Below are 18,252 nucleotides of genomic sequence, written 5' to 3' on the forward strand. Positions count from 1 at the left end.
TGCCTTCGGCTCAGGTCATGATCTCAGGGTCCTGGGATCGAGTCCCGCATCGGGCTCTCTGCTCAGCAGGGAGCCTGCTTCCCTCTCTCTCTCTCTGCCTGCCTCTCTGTCTACTTGTGATTTCAGTCTGTCAAATAAATAAATAAATAAATCTTTAAAAAAAAAAAAAAAAAAGGCGTCTGCCTTAAGCTCAGGACATGATCCCAGGGTCCCGGACCAAGCCCCACATCAAGCTCCCTGCTTGGTGGGGAGCCTGCTCCTCCCTTTCCCACTCCTGCTTTTGTTCCCACTCTCACTGTCTTTCACAGTCAAAGAGATAAATAAAATCTTTTTTTAAAAAAATTTTTATTGTGGACACCTGGGTGGCTCAGTGGGTTAAGCCGCTGCCTTCGGCTCAGGTCATGATCTCAGGGTCCTGGGATCGAGTCCCGCATCGGGCTCTCTGCTCAGCAGGGGGCCTGCTTCCCTTCCTCTCTATCTGCCTGCTTCTCTGCCTACTTGTGATCTCTGTCTGTCAAATAAATAAATAAAATCTTTTAAAAAAATTTTTTTATTGTGATAGATTTTGTAAGTAACTTTAATAAGTGGTTTAATTTTGTACATTAGAAAATGTTCTTTAGAGTCTACCAGATTCTTGTCATATTGCTTTCTTTGGATAAACTAGCTTTGTTCTCCAAACATGTAATTTGGAACACTACTGTAGGATGTGCTTTGAATAAAAAAAGTATTTGATGATTTGTGAGATACTGCATATTTATTATATGCACATTAACACTCCAAGGCTTTGGAATTCCTGCACTAAAGGCACTTTTAAAATTTTGTATTAAAACCAGTATTTATATACTTAATTTGGTTATAGAGAATTTTAAAAATATATATAATGCTTGTTAACATTTTTCAGAATGAGTATTCTATGGCTGTACTTTGAACACAATATTGTGTAGATTTATTTCAGTTTGAAATCTTGAGTCTCCCTGTTCCCCTCCTTACCATTTCTAATAGAAGACCCTGTTGTATTGCTAGCTAGGCCATTCATTATTCTGGCCTATATCTTGTAAATCTAGAATTTGTGACTGTGATTTCTTTTAAGAACAAAATCTTGTTAAGGTGCAATAAGATGTACTGGTTAAGTGCATGGATTCTAGAATTAAGTTGTGAGAGTCTAAATCTTGACATTTTTATATATCCTTAGACAATTTATTTGACCTTTCTGTACCTCAGTTTTCCCATCCTAAAATGCAAACAATAGTAGTATCTATTTCATAGAGTTATTGTAAGAATGAAATCTAAAATGGTTTTAAAATCATGTCTGGCACGGGGTAAGTGGTTAATAAGTATTAATTGTTAGATACAACATGATTAGAGATTATGCAATAGATTTATAAATAATATATAGAAGAACTTAAAGACTAACAGTCTAAAGCATAAGTCTAGTTTCAAGGTTGGCATCGGCCTACTGGCTCTTTTTGTAAATAAAATTTTACTGGAACATAGCAATGCCCATTTGTTTACATGTTATCTGTGGCTGCTTTCAGGCAGAGTTGAGTAGTTGCAGTAGAGTTGAGCTGCAAAACCTAAAATATTTACTGACTGACCCTTTATGGAAAAAGTTGGCCAACCCTAGATCTAGATGGTGATAAATGCTTTATACCAGCCCATACTAAGTACTAATGAAATCTGCTCTTATTAATACTGTTCACTGAACAAATATTTAATAGGCTTCTGTATACTTCATACTGTATGTGGAAACTTTGAAAAGGATGTATAAAAGTTTAAAAATGAAAATCATCATTCATATTTTTATTCCCAGAGATAATCATTGATGTTTTTTGTATTTTCAGCCTTTGTTCCCTCTCTGCAGATAGAGTCTCATGTAGCTTGAAATAAATCTTTACTTATATTTGGCCTCATTTGTTTATTACTATTTGGTGACCTACTTGATACAAAAAAAAATTTTCTGCTTCACTGAAAGTTTGGTTAGTGTTTCTAATTGACTTCATGAAATGTATATGCCATAATTAAACAGTACCCCATTATTGGAGATGTAGTTATAGTGAACTTTGTGTAAATATAGATTACATTGGGATCAACATTTCAGAGTATGAACTTTTGTTTTGACTTATCTATTTGGGATAGATGTCTAGATGTGGAGCTACAGGCATAAAGGATAATCAATATTTTCTGATTGCTGATGTGTTAAAATCCTTTTCTCAAGGAAACCAGATTAGTAATCATAGGTTAATTGATTTTCTTCTTAATACCTTTAGGAAAAAATCGATTTTCAGCATGCTCATGGGTTACAAGAATTGGAATTTATTCGAGGACATTCTGATACAGAAGCAGCAAGACTGTGTGTGGACCAGTGGCTAAAAATGCCAGGTACTCTTTAGAGATGAGAGTGGAACACTAAGGTTACTGAGCTTCTCTAAAGCCTTAAGGTGTTACATCTGTATTATCCGGTTGCTAATAAGTATATAAAGTATTAAAATTTAGTTTCAGTGATACTTAGTAATGGCCTACTTTATCAGTTGTCTTCCCACATTGACAGAAGTATATTTTAAATATAATAGGTCATCCTTGATGACCTATAATCATCCTTGATAACCTTGTTAGATGTTGCTCATTAATTTATTCATGCTATTTCATAGTTATTACATGAAATAGTGCATGTGTCTTTGGGTTTCTTTTCGGTCAGGAAAGCTGCTCTAATGAAATGGAATTTAAGCTGAGATCTAAAGGATTAGTGTTTACTTATTTATCAGTATAGCCAGTGTAGATATTTGATAAGGACATGTCCACATGGAGGTGTCTAAAGCATTGGGTAGCTTCTTCACTAACTCTGCAGACCTGAGATTCCCAGAGTCACTATGGAACATTTTCCCCGCACCAGGTAATTTGGTGGAATTTTTTTGTTGTTTTTGTTGGAATTTTTAAGAGCCAATAGGACACTCCTACCATGGCAACTTTTCTTGCCTATCTTGTACAAGAAAGAAACACTGAGCATTTAAAAGGCTTAGGATATCCATAGAAGCCTTAACTGAGGATTTAATCCAGCAGAACATTTAATTGCAAAAAGTCATTAGAATTATCTGCCCAAGTGTTGCTGGACTTGAATAGATAGCTTGTTGTTGTTTTTTTTTTATATTTTATTTATTCATTTATTTGAGAGAGAGAGAGAGAGCACAAGCAAGCAGAGAGAGAGAGGAGGAAGCAGGCTCCCCGCTGAGCAGAGAGCCCGATGCGGGGCTCGATCCCAGGACCCTGAAATCATGACCCGAGCCGAAGGCAGAGGCTTTAACCCACTGAGCCACCCAGGCGCCCCAAATAGCTTGTTGTTTTAAAGCTAGTTTTCAGGGGCGCGTGGATAGCTCTGTTGGTTAAAGCATCTGACTCTTGATTTCAGTTCAGGTCTGGGTCCCAGGATCAAGCTGTGTATCAGGCTCCATGGTCAGCAGGAAGTTGGCTTGAGGATTCTTTCTCCCTCTGCCCCTCCCCCAACTTGTATTCTCTCTCTCACAAATGAATAAGTAAATCTTTAAAAATAAAGTTTTCAGGGGCACCTGGGTGGCTCAGTGGGTTAAGCCTCTGCCTTTAGCTCAGGTCATTACCAGGGTCCTGGGATCGAGCCCCACATCAGGCTCCTTGATTAGTAGGAAGCCTGCTTCTCCCTCTCCCCCTGTCCCTGCTTGTGTTTCCTCTCTCACTGTGCCTCTCTCTGTCAAATAAATAAAATCTTTAAATAAGTAAATAAAGTTTTCAGAGGGCTTTTCTTTGAGTCTAATTACCACTGTTAAGATAATTCCAAAGTTCTGTGACACAGTTTTTCCCATCATGTTGGATTAATAGGTTTGTATGTCTCTGCAATTAGACTACATACTCTGTGGAGACAGAGACCAAGGTTTTTTAATCTTTTTTTTGTGTAAATACCTAAGAAGAGTGCTCAGCTTAGAGATACTCAAATGTTTGAATATTACCCAAGATGGGCTATAAACATTTATGTATGAACACAGAAAAGAAGCCTATAACTTGGGTTCCGAATGTAACTGTCATTCAACTAATCAAAGGAATCGTTTGGCATTCAAGATCTACTTTAGCAAAAGGTACTTAGAAATTATGGTAAATGGTTTTGTCTCCTCGGGTGTTCTTGTTAAGGCTCATATTTATTTATTTATTTATTTATTTATTTAATTTTTTTTTTTTTAAGATTTTATTTATTCATTTGACAGAGAGAAATCACAAGTAGACAGAGAGGCAGGCAGAGAGAGAGGGAAGCAGGCTCCCTGCTGAGCAGAGAGCCCGATGTGGGACTCGATCCCAGGGCTCTGAGATCACGACCTGAGCCGAAGGCAGGGGCTCAACCCACTGAGCCACCCAGGCGCCCCAAGGCTCATATTTAAAAGAAAACTCCCTCTTGAGATGCCTTCTGTTCTCAGTAGAAGTTAATGACTTAATTCAGCTGCATCAGAATCACATGGGAATTTTTAAATATATACCAGGGCCTCATCTCCAGGAATAATTCTAGGGTATCTGTAGTTTTGGGAAGATTCCTAGGTAATGTTGATAGGAAAACGGAGTAGAATTGTAAGACTTTATGAGCTCTAAGATCTCTTCTACAAATAGTTTATCTCATGTGACTCTAACACCTTCAAGTCCTGTCTAGACCCCTTAGGCCTGATCCTTGGCCTCCAGATTGACAAAGTATTTTAATCACTGTAAAATGAAGTCATGAGCATCTGTTTTGAGTTATCTGGTCAAGTCGGAACAAATGACTCATTTAGCTAGTCTTCATGATTTTTTTTTTTAGTATTATTATTTTTATTTGAGAGGGAGGGAAGGGGCACAGAGGGAGAGTGAGAGGGAGAAGCAGACTCCCTGCTGAGCAGGGAGCTCCATGCAGGGCTCTGTCCTAGCTTGAGCCTCTGAGATCGTGACCTGAGCCAAAGGCAGATGCTTAACCAACTGAGCCACCCCAAGAATCTTTATGATTCTTGACAAAACCTGGTATTTTATGTATCTTCAGGATACACCTGATTCGTTGGTGGCTGATAAGCTTGAGCCTGGAGTTAAGGTGTCTAGTATGCTCTTTTTTTGTGATTGTTTTAGTTTTTTGCTTGTTCCCTGCAACAGCACTATAAAACTGAAGTTTAGGATCTATTGCTAGAATAGCTGCTTTAGCATTGGGCTATATTTGGTATGGTTCTATTCCATAAATTAGTTTTAGAGAGTGCTGGGATGTTTGAATAAGGTATAGCTGGGGAAACAGAGATGAGCCATTGTTCTCTTCAGTTATAAAAAGTGAGGTTCTACTTCTAAATAGCATTAAGGGACTTTTTAAATCTATCCAGTATTGTGACTCAGCTCTTTGGTTAGAAGTACTTTATAATTATGCTACTGAAATTTATCTTTTTTTTTTTTTTTTAAGATTATTTATTTATTTATTTGATAGAGATAGAGAGATCATAAGTAGGCAGCAGAGAGAGAGCCTGATGCGGAGCTCCATCCTAGGACCCTGAGATCATGACCTGAACCAAAGCAGAGGCTTAACCCACTGAGCCACCCAGGCACCCCTGAAATTCGTCTTTTGTAGACCATTATAGTTAGGCCAGTTTGCATACATTTGAATATTTAGTAACTTAGAAACAACACTCTCTATACTATTTAAGGAAAAGGGCTATTTAAATCTCTGTATTTTGCCTTTCCATAGGAAAAGGTTATTTTCTTTCATTTGATTGTTTTCTCCAATTTTATTTTTATCTAGAGCCTTTATTTGGCTAAATAAAAGTCTTAATGGGCAATAGCTAGAATGTAAATGAACAGTAAAGAAAACTTTCATTATTCTGACTGCATTAAAAAATTAAGGACAGGGCGCCTGGGTGGCTCAGTGGGTTAAGCCGCTGCCTTCGGCTCAGGTCATGATCTCAGGGTCCTGGGATCGAGTCCCGCATCGGGCTCTCTGCTCTGCAGGGAGCCTGCTTTCTCCTGTCCCTCTCTCTGCCTGCCTGTCTGCCTGCTTGTGATCTCTGTCTGTCAAATAAATAAATAAAACCTTTAAAAAAAAAATTAAGGACAAAAAAGGTATATTGTCATTTAATGCCTCTTTAAGATTAAAACGTGATTAATGTGGGGCTCCTGGGTGGCTCAGTGGGTTAAAGCATCTGCCTTCAGCTCAGGTCATGATCCCAGGGTCCTGGGATCAAGCCCCACATCCAGCTCTCTGCTCAGCAGGGAGCTTCCTCCTCCCCCGCCCCCCCCCCCCCCGCCCCTGCTCTCTCCCTGCCTCTCTGCCTACTTGTGATCTCTGTCTGTCAAATAAATAAATAAAATCTTTAAAAAATATATGTTTAATGCTATGCTGTTCATTGTTTGTTGGCAAAACATATTTATAAGCGTTTTGGCGGCTTTTAATGGAGGCCTTTTCCACCCCCAGCCTAGAACTAAAACGGCAGAAAAATAGCTAAAACCTTAAATTTATATAATAACCATTTGAAGATCTTAAAATTAGATGATGTTAAAAGAATAATGATCCATCCTATTTAAATCCTTAGGGGCTTTGTAGAAACTGCCATAAAGATAAATACCCAGTTTTCTGTTGTATGAAATATTCAAGGCATTGAAACAATCCACAAGAAATAATAATAATACAGTGGAGTCAGTAATCAAACTGTCTGTATGTAACTGCCTGATAAACAGTCAGAATCCTGGCAGTTTTACATTTCATGGTTTATATAATGTAACCCTAAATTTTCCATCATATATCATGCATTAGGAGTTTCCCTGGAACAAAATTTGGCCAGAGTTGTGTCACTGTAAGATGAAGACTATAAAGAAATAAAGGGGATGAAGAATGGACCAGGATAAAGAGAGATTAATTAAGAAAAACTAGTGAAAGAGGTGCCTGGCTGGCTCATTCCATAGAGCATGTGACTCTTGATCTTAGGGTTGTACAGCCCTGTGGTAGGTGCAGAGTTTGCTTTCTTAAACAAGGGAGAGGAAAAAGAAAAAGTAATGATGGGCAGACTTTGAAAGAAGAAAAAGAAAAGGGATAAAATAGAATAAGTAGAAAAGAGAAAGATAACAATAAGTGAATCTTTGGTTTGTGTTCTATAAATTTGTTGCTGAGACCTGCATTACTTGACATCCATGTTGGAACTAATTGATTAATGCCTGGTATTTTTCAGAAAGTATCACTCTTACTCTCCTTGCCTCCCTAAACTCTCCATTCTTCCCCCCCTTTCCTAGTTGCATTTTTTAACAATTTTCAGAGAACTCAGATCTTTTATAGTATAGCTAAACTTTCTAATATGTTTAAGGTAGTTAAAAGAGAAAAAAGAATGAGAAGATCTTTACCAGTTTATATAAATGAAAAGGGAAGTGGTGATTCTGTAGAGCAACTGATTTTCTAATCGGTATCTGATCTTTGACATTTGTTAGCTATTGAACTTAAACACATTTTTTCTCTCAAGAGAATGTTACTTAAAGATGTTAACAGCTTTCTTGTCATCTCTGTCAAATAAATAAATAAAATACTAAAAAAAAAAATTCTCTCTTACTCTTCATCTCCAACCACTTACTTCCCCCTGACCTCCCCAGCTCACTAGAGCACTCTCTCCTCTCTCCTCCTCCCCCCAAAAAAACAAAACGAAACCAAAAACCTTAAAAGATGTTAACAACTTGAATTGTCCCAAACACCTGTTTATTTTTAGGTGATAATATCTTTTATAAGAAAGAAGGAAAACACTTAATTGCAATTAGAATCACCCAGTTCAGGGGCGCCTGGGTGGCTCAGTGCGTTAAGCCCCTGCCTTCAGCTCAGGTCATGATCTCAGGGTCCTGGGATCGAGTCCCACATCGGGCTCTCTGCTCAGCAGGGAGCCTGCTTCTCTCTCTCTCTCTCTGCCTGCCTTTCTGCCTACTTGTGATCTCTCTCTTCAAATAAATAAATAAAATCTTTAAAAAAAAAAAAGAATCAGCCAGTTCATGCTATATCATAATTTTTTTGTTTTGTCATTTTTTTTTTAAGAATTTATGTATTTATTTGACAGAGAGAGACACAGCAAGAGAGGGAACACAAGCAGGGGAAGTGGGAGAGGGAGAAGCAGGTTTCCCACCCAGCCGAGAGCCTGATGGGGGGCTCGATCCCAGGACCCTGGGATCACAACCCGAGCCGAAGGCAGATGCTGAGTGACTGAGCCACCCAGGCACCCCTGTTTTGTCATAATTTTGATTACCAGTCCAAAAATACAAGTATCTGAAGTAGGAACATAAGAATTTGTATTCCAATGATACAGGACTCAAAACAGGAACAATTAATTCTGGAACAAAAAGTTCATTCCGAAGAGGAGGCCAAATGCGGATGTCTGGAAAACCAATTTTATGTCCCATAATGCACTGTAACAAGGAATTTGATAATGGGCACCTTCTCTTAGGACATTTGAAAAGGTGAGTATGATAGAATAGTGGATGCTGAAGAGCTAATGAGTTACAAAGTGATTGCATAAAATGAAAACATGATACACCTGTGCCATTGTGATCATAGCTTTATATTCCAAACTCAAATTGTTTTGTGCTTTTATGATACAGTTAGGTTTCTTACAAGGTTTAAAGTCAGATTTTTTTTCTAGTGATATTCTGTCTTTCAAGGCATGTAGCCTTTAAATATGTATTTATTCTTAATATGTCTCATAAAATTCTGAACAGATTTTTTTACACTCTGATACGCAGTTGAATCAGTTTTGGAGAAATCCACCCCATAAATACAAATTTCAAGAGACATAAAGCACTTAGAGATATTTGATCTAGCCTAAAGAAAGCTAATACGGGATTACAAAACAAATGTTAAAGACAAACCAAAGGTAGCAAAATTCATAACAAATAATTCCATTTATGAAACCACCTTACTAATTTACTGAATTTTTGAATAGTAGAGCTTGAGAAAGTAAATATCAAGGGAAGGCAATATTAAAGGCATTAAACATTTTTACCTTCATAGTTTCTCTTTCAGATAGTTTAAAGATGGGAGTTGGGAGCTTGGGGACTCTTAGCCATTACTATTTCCGGCCATCTCACTCTACTTACACATTAAAGTACTATAAAGACTCCTAGAGAGAGCTTCAGCATTCTGCAAATAACTGGGTAGCATACTGTATCTAAAGTATTTTTTAAACTCTTCAATTGTAAAATGGCACATAACTTACTAAATGATTAAAATGAACATTAAAGAGATTAAAAGCCATTTTTAAGAAACAGGTGTGTTCCAGAAATCTTAACATGAGATTATTATTCCATTGGTTCATTTACAACTATTTGTGAATTTTGTGGTAAATAAGGTAAAAAGGAAAAGGTGATGGCTCTATAATTTTCAAACTGGAATTTCACCATTTGATTGGATCTTGGGTACATTTTATTTATTTCATCCATTTTATTGGATGTTGGGTACTTTTATGAAATCTTGAGCTAACTATCGATCCCTGTTTGAAGGAATTACATGGTATCAAGGAGCCATTTTATTTCTTGAAGATGAAGAACATTATTTGATATTTCAGTAGAAAAGTATAAATTTCTGAGAGAGAGAGAGAGAGAGAGAGAGTGTGTGTGTGTGTGTGTGTGTGTGTTTATACAATTGAATAAATGCTTAAAAATTAAGCTCCTAAAATGTGGACTTTTCTAATGTTACCTCTCTTTTGCTGAGTAGGTTTGATCACTCTCCATGTGATCCAACAATTACATTACATGGACCATTCATCAATTCCTTTGCTTGTGTAGTATGTTACAAAAATTTTGTTACTCAACAACAATATAAGGATCACCTCTTTGCTAAGGTAAGAAGTGCATGTCCTAAATTAAGAGTAGGTATTTTTTTTTCTAGAGAACCATGGGATTCGATATAGGTGTTTCCTTGCTGCTTTTAATCATCTACAATCACCTATAATCACAAATAACCAATGATACATATAAGGTTCAAAATTATGATTGCTTAAGGAGAATAAAATGATTTGGAGCATTAAATGTTTGTGTACAGGTAAACTTGATTAGTGAATACTAGCAGTCCTAAAGATTATCATAGAGACCCTTCCCTTGATGGAGTTGCTCTGTGGAATTAATCTTATTCAAGATTGCTCATAATGAGAACTAGAGCCTTGACATTAAGTCTTCTGACTTTCACTGCCTATTGAAATGTTGGAGCCATGTAGTAAGTAATAATTCTTTTATAAATGGTAGTATTAAGAACTCTAGTATTTTAGGGCGCCTGGGTGGCTCAGTGGGTTAAGCCGCTGCCTTCAGCTCAGGTCATGATCTCAGGGTCCTGGGATCGAGTCCCGCATCGGGCTCTCTGCTCAGCAGGGAGCCTGCTTCCTCCTCTCTCTCTCTCTCTGCCTGCCTCTCTGCCTACTTGTGATGTCTCTCTGTCAAATAATAAAAAATCTTTAAAAAAAAAAAAAAAGAACTCTAGTATTTTAAAAAAGGCTCTTTTATGTAACTTTCATTAAGTATTAAATCTCAAGGGATACAAGTTGATTCATGGCATATGCAAATCTGTATAATACACAGTTCTGTAATAACTGTACCATGTTTGAAATATCTTTAATGACTTATTAACATTACAGAATATTAATTGTTAATATGTTCACTGTGGAAAAAATTTTTTTAAGTTTTTATTTTAATCACTCAGTGCTATCATGACACATCCACTCTTTAATCTTTAATCCTCATCACCTATTTCACCCATCTCTACACCACCTCCCCTCTGGTAACCAACAGTTTGGTCTCTCTTGGTTTCACACTCTTTTTCCCTTTGCTCATTTGTTTTGTTTCTTAAATTCCACATATGAGTGAAATCATATGGTATTTGTCCTTCTTTGACTTATTTTGCTTAGCAGTATACTCTCTAGCTCCATCCATGTTGTTACAAATGGCAAGATTTCATCCTTTCTGAAGGCCGAGTAATATTCCATTATATTCCACATCTTCTTTATTCATCAATCAGTGGATACTTGGGCTCTTATAATAATGCTACTATAAATATAGGCATTCAGTATCCCTTTGAATCAGTGTTTTTGTTCTTTAGGTAAATAGCCAGTAGTGCAGTTACTGGGTGTTAGGGTAGTTCTATTTTTAACTTTTTGAGGAACCTCCATGCTGTTCACAGTGGCTGCACCAGTTTGCACATCTAAGAACAGTGCTCAAGGGTTCCTTTTTTTCCACATCCTCTCCAATACTTGTTGTTTCTTTTGTTTTTGATTTTAGCCATTCTGAGAGATGTAGGGTGATCTCTCATTGTAGTTTTGATTTGCATTTCCTTGATGATGAGTGATGTTGAGCATCTTTTCATGTGTTTGTTGATCATCTGGATGTCTTCTTTGGAGAAATGTCTGTTTATGTTTTCTGCCCACTTTTTAATTGGATGATTGGTTTTTTGGCCATTGAGTTGTATACGTTCTTTATATATTTTTGGATACTAACCCTTTATCAGATATGTCCTTTGCCAATGTCTTCTCCCATTTAGTAGGTTGCCTTTTAGTTTTGTTGATTGTTTCTTTCGCTGTGCAGAAACTTTATTTTGATGAAGTCCCACTAGTTTATTTCTGTTTTTATTTCCCTTGCTTTAGGAGATACATCTAGAAAAATGTTGCTGTGGCCGATGTCAGATTACTGCCTGTGCTCTCTTCAAGGATTTTTATGGTTTCAGTCTCACATTTAGGTCTTTCTTTTTTCTTTTTATTTATGTATTTGACAGATGGAGATCACGAGTAGACAGAGAGGCGGGGGGGGGGGGAACAGGCTCCCTGTTAAGCAGAGAGCCCGATGCGGGGCTCAATCCCAGGACACTGGGGTCATGACCCAGAGGCGGAGGCTTTAACCTACTGAGCCACCCTCACATTTAGGTCTTTAATCCATATTGATTTTATTTGTATGTATGGTGAAAGAAAAGTGTCCAGTTTCGTTCTTTTTGCATGTAGCCATCCAGTTTTCCCAACACCATTTGTTGAATAAACTGTCTTTTTCCCACTGGAAATTCATTTCTCCTTTGTTGAAGGCCATATAATTATGGGTTTATTTTTGGATTTTCTTTTTTTTTTTTTAAGATTTTATTTATTTATTTGAAAGACAGTGATCACAAGTAGGCAGAGAGGCAGGCAGAGAGAGAGGAGGAAGCAGGCTCCCTGCCAAGCAGAGACCCCCCCCCCATGGGGCTCGATCCCAGGATCCTGGGATCATGACCTGAGCTGAAGGCAGAGGCTTTAACCCACTGAGCCACCCAGGCGCTCCTATTTTTGGATTTTCTATTCTGTTCCATTGATCAGTATGTCTGGTTTAATGCCAGTACCACACTGTTTTGATTACTGTACCTTTGTAATATAACTTGAAGTCTGAAATTGTGATACCTCCAATTTTGCTTTTCTTTTCCAAGAGTGCTTTGACTATTCAGAGTCATTTACGGTTCCATACAAATTATTAGGATTGTTTTTTTCTAGTTCTGTGAAAAATGCTGTTGTTATTCTGGTAGGAATTACATTAATTTTGTAGAATGCTTTGGATAGTACAGAAAATTTTAACAATTTTTGTTCTTCCAATCCATGAGCATATAGTAATGTCTTCATTTCTTTATATCATCTTGAATTTCTTTCATCAGTGTTTTATAGTTTTCAGAGTACAGGTCTTTCAGCTTTTTGGCTACGTTTATTCCTAGGTATTTATTGTCTTTGATGCAGTTGGTTCAATATTTGCAAAACAATCAACAAACATATCAGTAAGAGAAGGTATAAAAAACATGATCATTTCAGTAGTTGCAGAAAAAGCACTTGACAGTACAACATTCATTCATGATAAAAACCTTTAACAGTGTAGGTCTAGATGGAGCTTAACTTCAACATAATTAAAGGTCATTTTTGAGAAACCCACAGCTAACATCATATTCAGTAGTGAAAAACTGAGAGTTTTTCCCTAAGGTCAGGAGCAAGACAAGAATGTCCACTCTGACCACTTTTATTCTTCATAGTACCAGAAGTCCTAGCCACAGCAATTAGGCAACAACAACAAAAAATAAATAAAAAGGATCCAAATTGGTAAGGAAGAAATAAAACCTTTCACGATTTGCAGATCACATGACACAGAAAACCCTAAAGACTACCAAAAGCTGCTAGAACTGATAAATGAATTCAGTAAAGTAGCAGGATACAAAATCAATGTACAGAAGTCTGTTGCATTTCTGTACACTAATAATGAAGCAGCAGAAAGTAAACTTAGGAAAACAATATGATTTACGACTACACCAAAAACATTTATAAATATTTTTACATAAGATGAAGTGTCTGAATTTTTACTTAAGAAAAGCAGTGTGTTGTAAACACGAATGCTTAAATATTTGTTGAATCAGTGCATACATTTTAAATCAATAACATTCTACTGTTTGACTATATTATAGTTCATTTAGTTTCCTATTAGATGTATTAATTGTTTCCATTTTTCTGTTACTAAAAACAAAACCAGTTTTGGGGTGCCTGGGTGGCTCAGTTGTTAAGCGTCTGCCTTCAGCTCAGGTCATGATCCCAGGGTCCTGTGATCGAGCCTCGCATCAGGCTCCCTGCTTGGCGGGAAGCCTGCTTTCCCTCCCCCAGTTCCTCTGCTCATGTTCCTATCTCACTGTATCTCTCTCTGTCAAATAAATAAAATCTTAAAAAAAAAAAACCAGTTTAAATATCTTGGTAGCTAAAAACCTATAATAAATCACAGCTGTGATTACAGCTATGTGCTGAGTGTTGTGAACCCTAGCAAGTCATCAAACCTGGGGATGGGGCGCTTGGGTGGCTCAGTGGGTTGAGGCCTCTGCCTTCAGCTCAGGTCATGATCCCAGGGTCCTGGGATCGAGTCCCGCATCGCATCGGGCTCTCTGCTCAGCGGGGAGCCTGCTTCCCCCCCCCCCCCGCCTACTTGTGATCTCTGTCTGTCAAATAAATAAATAATTTAAAAATCTTTTTTAAAAAACCTGGGGATGGTCTAGGGGACTCCCAACACAAGTGGTAACCTTGATATCGGCAAGAGGTTACTGTTGTAGGACAGTGATATGATTAAAATAATGCTTTATACCTTTAGAGCTAGAAAGATTCTTTTTTTTTTTAATCCACTGAGCCACCCAGGCGCCCCTAGAAAGATTCTTAATTCTAAAATCAATTAGTTCCCTTTTTTAGGGACACCAAAGAGATGGAGTGGTATTAGAATGGTAGCAGCGTTCAGGGTGGATTCATAGGTGTAGAAAGGTGACCAGTTTAGGTGACTTTTGTAGTAATTTAACTTTGAGATGAGAAAAAGGCTTTGCCTAGGTATTGGCATTTAGAATAAAGACCTTAAAGTAAAGCCAAAAGAAATGATAGGGGTTTCTATTGTTGTGACAAAGGTTTGAGGAGAGAAAAGAAAAAGATAATTTTTTTTGGTGTTTTCAGGTGGTCACTAATACTCTACCTTTTTCAAAACAAGAGTCTGCAGGGTGTGTTTTCCTTTTCCAGGTCATTAGTGTTTTGTTCATTTTAGTGAGCATATTTATCTTTTTATCTTTAGTAAATCTGAATAGGTATTTTAACCTTTAAATTAATTCTTTCATTTGTGTTTTCCCAAATTTCATTTTGTTTCTTTTTTTTCTGGGAGTCACTTATTTTGTGCTGTTTTACCTTGTCTCCAGTAAGTAAATTTATGATGTTTAGCTTTCTGGGAAGGTTGATGGTAAAACAGAACAAAAGCTTTGGTTTCTACTGTCACTTTTCTTAGCTGTATGTACGCTAAAAGTCACTCAACATCTGCATGTCTTCGTCTCTAAAATAGAATCATTATAGTTACATGCGAGATTGATGAGAGAAAGTATACCGCTCTATAAAGCACTTAGGACCTAACATAGCTCTTATTAAATTCTCCTTATTTATTCTTTGGAGAGTCCATCACAGGAACTCTAAAGGAAACTGGTATGCATTAGATTATGAAAGATCCCCCGGGGCTCCAAGCACCCCGGAATGGACCCCTTCTCAGGAGGAGACCCCCGGACCCAAAAACCAAGCCGAGTCCACTGATCAGATGCAAACAGCACGAGGTTTATTGAGTTGACACAGGTACCTGCGGGCGATCAAGTCTTAGGAAGACTCGCGCGCCAGCCCTTTGTTCAGGGCCTTTTTATGGGGTTTGGGGAAGCAAAAGCATACGTACAGAAGCAGAAACATAGTTACAAGGTTCTTATTGGCTGGTTTAAATGTAAGGCATACTCGGTGTTTGTAGATTGGCTTTGAAGGACCCCGGCACGCGAAGAGAAAGGTGGGGAGGGGGAGTGAGGAGGGGGAGTTGGACCTTATTACTCAGCAGAGAAGCATCCTGCCTACGTGACTAGGCCCACGTACCTAGGCGACCCCCTTGCCTATGTGACTATGCGCATAAAGTATCCTGTTGAAACAGGAGACCAGTATCACCCCCTAAAAGCCAAGTGGTTACAGAAAGGCAAGGGAGTGGTTAAACAATTAACTGGGGGAGGGGTCTAACAGGGGAAGGGCGAGCGATTACAGAAAAGCCAAGAAGCAGTTAGTTAATCAATGGCTGGGGGGGGTGTCTATATGCGGAGTCTTTCATTCCCCCCTTTTTCTTTATCATGGATAGAATCTTATATCCATTCGCTCTGGTCCTGTACCAGGTCAGTTTGGGATCTGGTCTGTCGAATTAGCTGATATTGCTGTGTCACCAGTGGTTTCGCAGCCCCAATAGCGACTATAAAAGTGGGATGTCCCACTACAGTAGGTCCACTCTCTGGGTCTGTGAAACCCGGGGCATAAGTGTTCTTAACATACTTTGTTGACTTCAGTCCCCATAGCTTCCCCAAGGATTTAACCCGAGTTGCCCCCAGGGGGGATGGTTGTGAAGGCGGTCAAAGTAATTTTCTACGTCCTAATTGGCTGGAGTTCCCATTGCTAGCTTGCAGATGTTAGGGTGTACTAGCTGCAGGGCTTGCAGATGGGCTTGAGGAACTGAGTTATGTGTCTTTGGAAATTGGGCTATTGATAAGGTAACTTCTTTGTTGTAAATCTTAAGGACATTTGCAAACAAAGGGAGACTCCTGCCTTACAAGACTGTGATCTCTGCAATATAAACATTTGTTCTTTTTTTTTAGGGCAGTCAGGGGTGCCCGTGAAATGTCACACATATTATCAAGGGGAGGGGTGGAGAGGGGGGTGCAAGGCGCCAGCCCCTGCTCCCTCTTCAGCCAGCCTCCTGAACAATTTTGACCCTTAAATCTTTAAGGTGGTTGAAGGTGGAAGGTCTTATCTTCTGTAACTTCTTCCTGCTGAATAGGGGCGTAGAGCTGTCCCTACCTACTCAGGTCAACATTGATCAGTGGAGGAATGTATAGGGGAGTTACAAAAGGCGGAGGCAGCTGAATCCAGTGCTGACAGTGAAAAAGTATCTTTGCGCATGGTAAGGATCATCTGTCGTGGTGAAGTCATTGCAGCGATGGAGTCTCGGCACCAAGTAGAGAAACAGCGAACAAAGCAACATATTAAGGCTAATAAGGCAATAAGAATGAGAAGCCCAAAAAGGAGATTTGGCTACAGTCCTCCTCCAAACCAGTAAGCTAACCAATTGCTGAGAGAGAGAGAGAAGGATCTTGTAGAGCTTTAATCTGGGCATTCATATCCTTTATTAATCCTGTGACATTTTTGTGATAGTCTGGGATGTACACACAACATTCTGTCTTGAGAATTACATATATGCCACATGACATCCTCTAGTCACAAAGATGGAACAAAAATGGATGCTAAGTGATTATACCATTTAAAAAAAATAGATCGCATCCATCTTTGTTTTAAGTTGGGGAGACTAGCTGGAGTTGTAATGGTTTTAGTAATGCGCCCATGAATCCAGGCAAATCCTAAGGTACAGCGACCTATCCACCCTGGAGGAAGCCAGGGCCACAGGTTTGTTTCACATATCCACTGGGTTCCATTTGGAGCTGGCCATCTAATGCCAGGTCGCCTTGCCCAGTCAGTAGCAAACCAGTCAGTAGCCTGGAGTACTGTTACTTGGGAACACATTTCTAGTGATAGCCATCCTAGATATCGTGTGTTATTTGCCCAAATATCACTCGTATGATTTCTTTGTTCCCAGCATAAAACTGCCTTCTGACTGAGCCGTTCAATCGTGGGTGTAAGCCACAGATATGCATCCCAGATTTGATATACACCATCCTTAGTAAGTTAAGGAGGGTTTTGTAACTTGGGCCCATATTTGATTGGGGAGTTATGGCTTGACAGCAATCCCCTTTTTTTTTTTTTTGAAATTGCTCCATGGGCATGTAGTACCAGGAAGGCATATTTGGAGTTAATGTTAATGTTTATTCTTAGGCTTTGGCAATTGCAAAGTGCTAGTGAACACTACAGTATACCTAGCTTTTCTTATTTTTTTTTTTTCCTATGAAAACTATTGTCATCAGTAAACTGTCATTCATCTGGCATATCTGTAAGTATAGCCCAATATTTAATTAGTCGGCCTTCATCATTCTTTGGTGGCCTTTGAATTCTAAGAAAAATCTGGACCTGATGTGAACTCATTAGTTAGGGGCTGTTTTAGGTTTCGCTAAAGCATCTGTTTGCAATTGCACCTCAACAGAGGTGGCCTCTAGGATAAATATGACTAAGGGATGAAACCAATAAGAAGACCTTTGAGTGGTCCAGCCTTAACAATATCCTGATTACAGAGGATCACTGGCAAGTGAGAAAACTTGTCAAGAGATAAGGGGAGTTCCCCATGCATCATCCGATCTAATCATAAAGAAAGTGGGGTCATCCATTATCTCTATAAGTCCATAGTTAATCCTATGGAGTGCAATAGGCTGGCCTTTAGGCAATTTTATTATCCCAGCCACAAACAAGGTGTTAGTTAAGTTATACAATTATAGGGGAATCAATCCCATTTTCCAGTTGTTTAATCATGTGCCGTGGGGTCTTGTTAATATACCCACAAGATAATAAGATTGATTAAAGAAGCTATTGTGTAACTTCTCTGAAGTTTACCTCAAATTGTTTAGCTTAGGTAAACAAACATTTAAAGACAATCGAATCTAGAATTTAATATCCATAAAGGTGTGTTATTAAAATATAATTTTTCTCTCTAAGATAACCCTCATTTACAGAGATAGCCAAATCAGGACTAAGTCACTTGTGAAACAAGTCCAGTTTTAACAAACTTGGCCCATTATTTACATAAGCTCAGCAAGAACAGTTGAGT

At 38.4% G+C, this 18,252-nt stretch overlaps 1 protein-coding gene across 2 annotated transcripts in view; it reads left to right on the top strand.

The window, feature by feature from the left end:
- The window catches only part of ZNF451 (zinc finger protein 451), a 104,975-nt gene that overhangs the window by 45,218 nt on the left and 41,505 nt on the right, over positions 1-18,252 (top strand). For both annotated transcript variants that reach the window (XM_044253485.1, XM_044253494.1), the window contains exons 5-7: positions 2,268-2,379; positions 8,289-8,439; positions 9,692-9,818. In XM_044253485.1, coding sequence (XP_044109420.1) covers positions 2,268-2,379; positions 8,289-8,439; positions 9,692-9,818 — 390 coding nt within the window. The remainder of the gene's footprint in view (positions 1-2,267; positions 2,380-8,288; positions 8,440-9,691; positions 9,819-18,252) is intronic.

Source organism: Neovison vison, chromosome 1 (genome assembly GCF_020171115.1).
Source record: "Neovison vison isolate M4711 chromosome 1, ASM_NN_V1, whole genome shotgun sequence".
Classification (NCBI taxonomy): Eukaryota; Metazoa; Chordata; class Mammalia; order Carnivora; family Mustelidae; genus Neogale; species Neogale vison.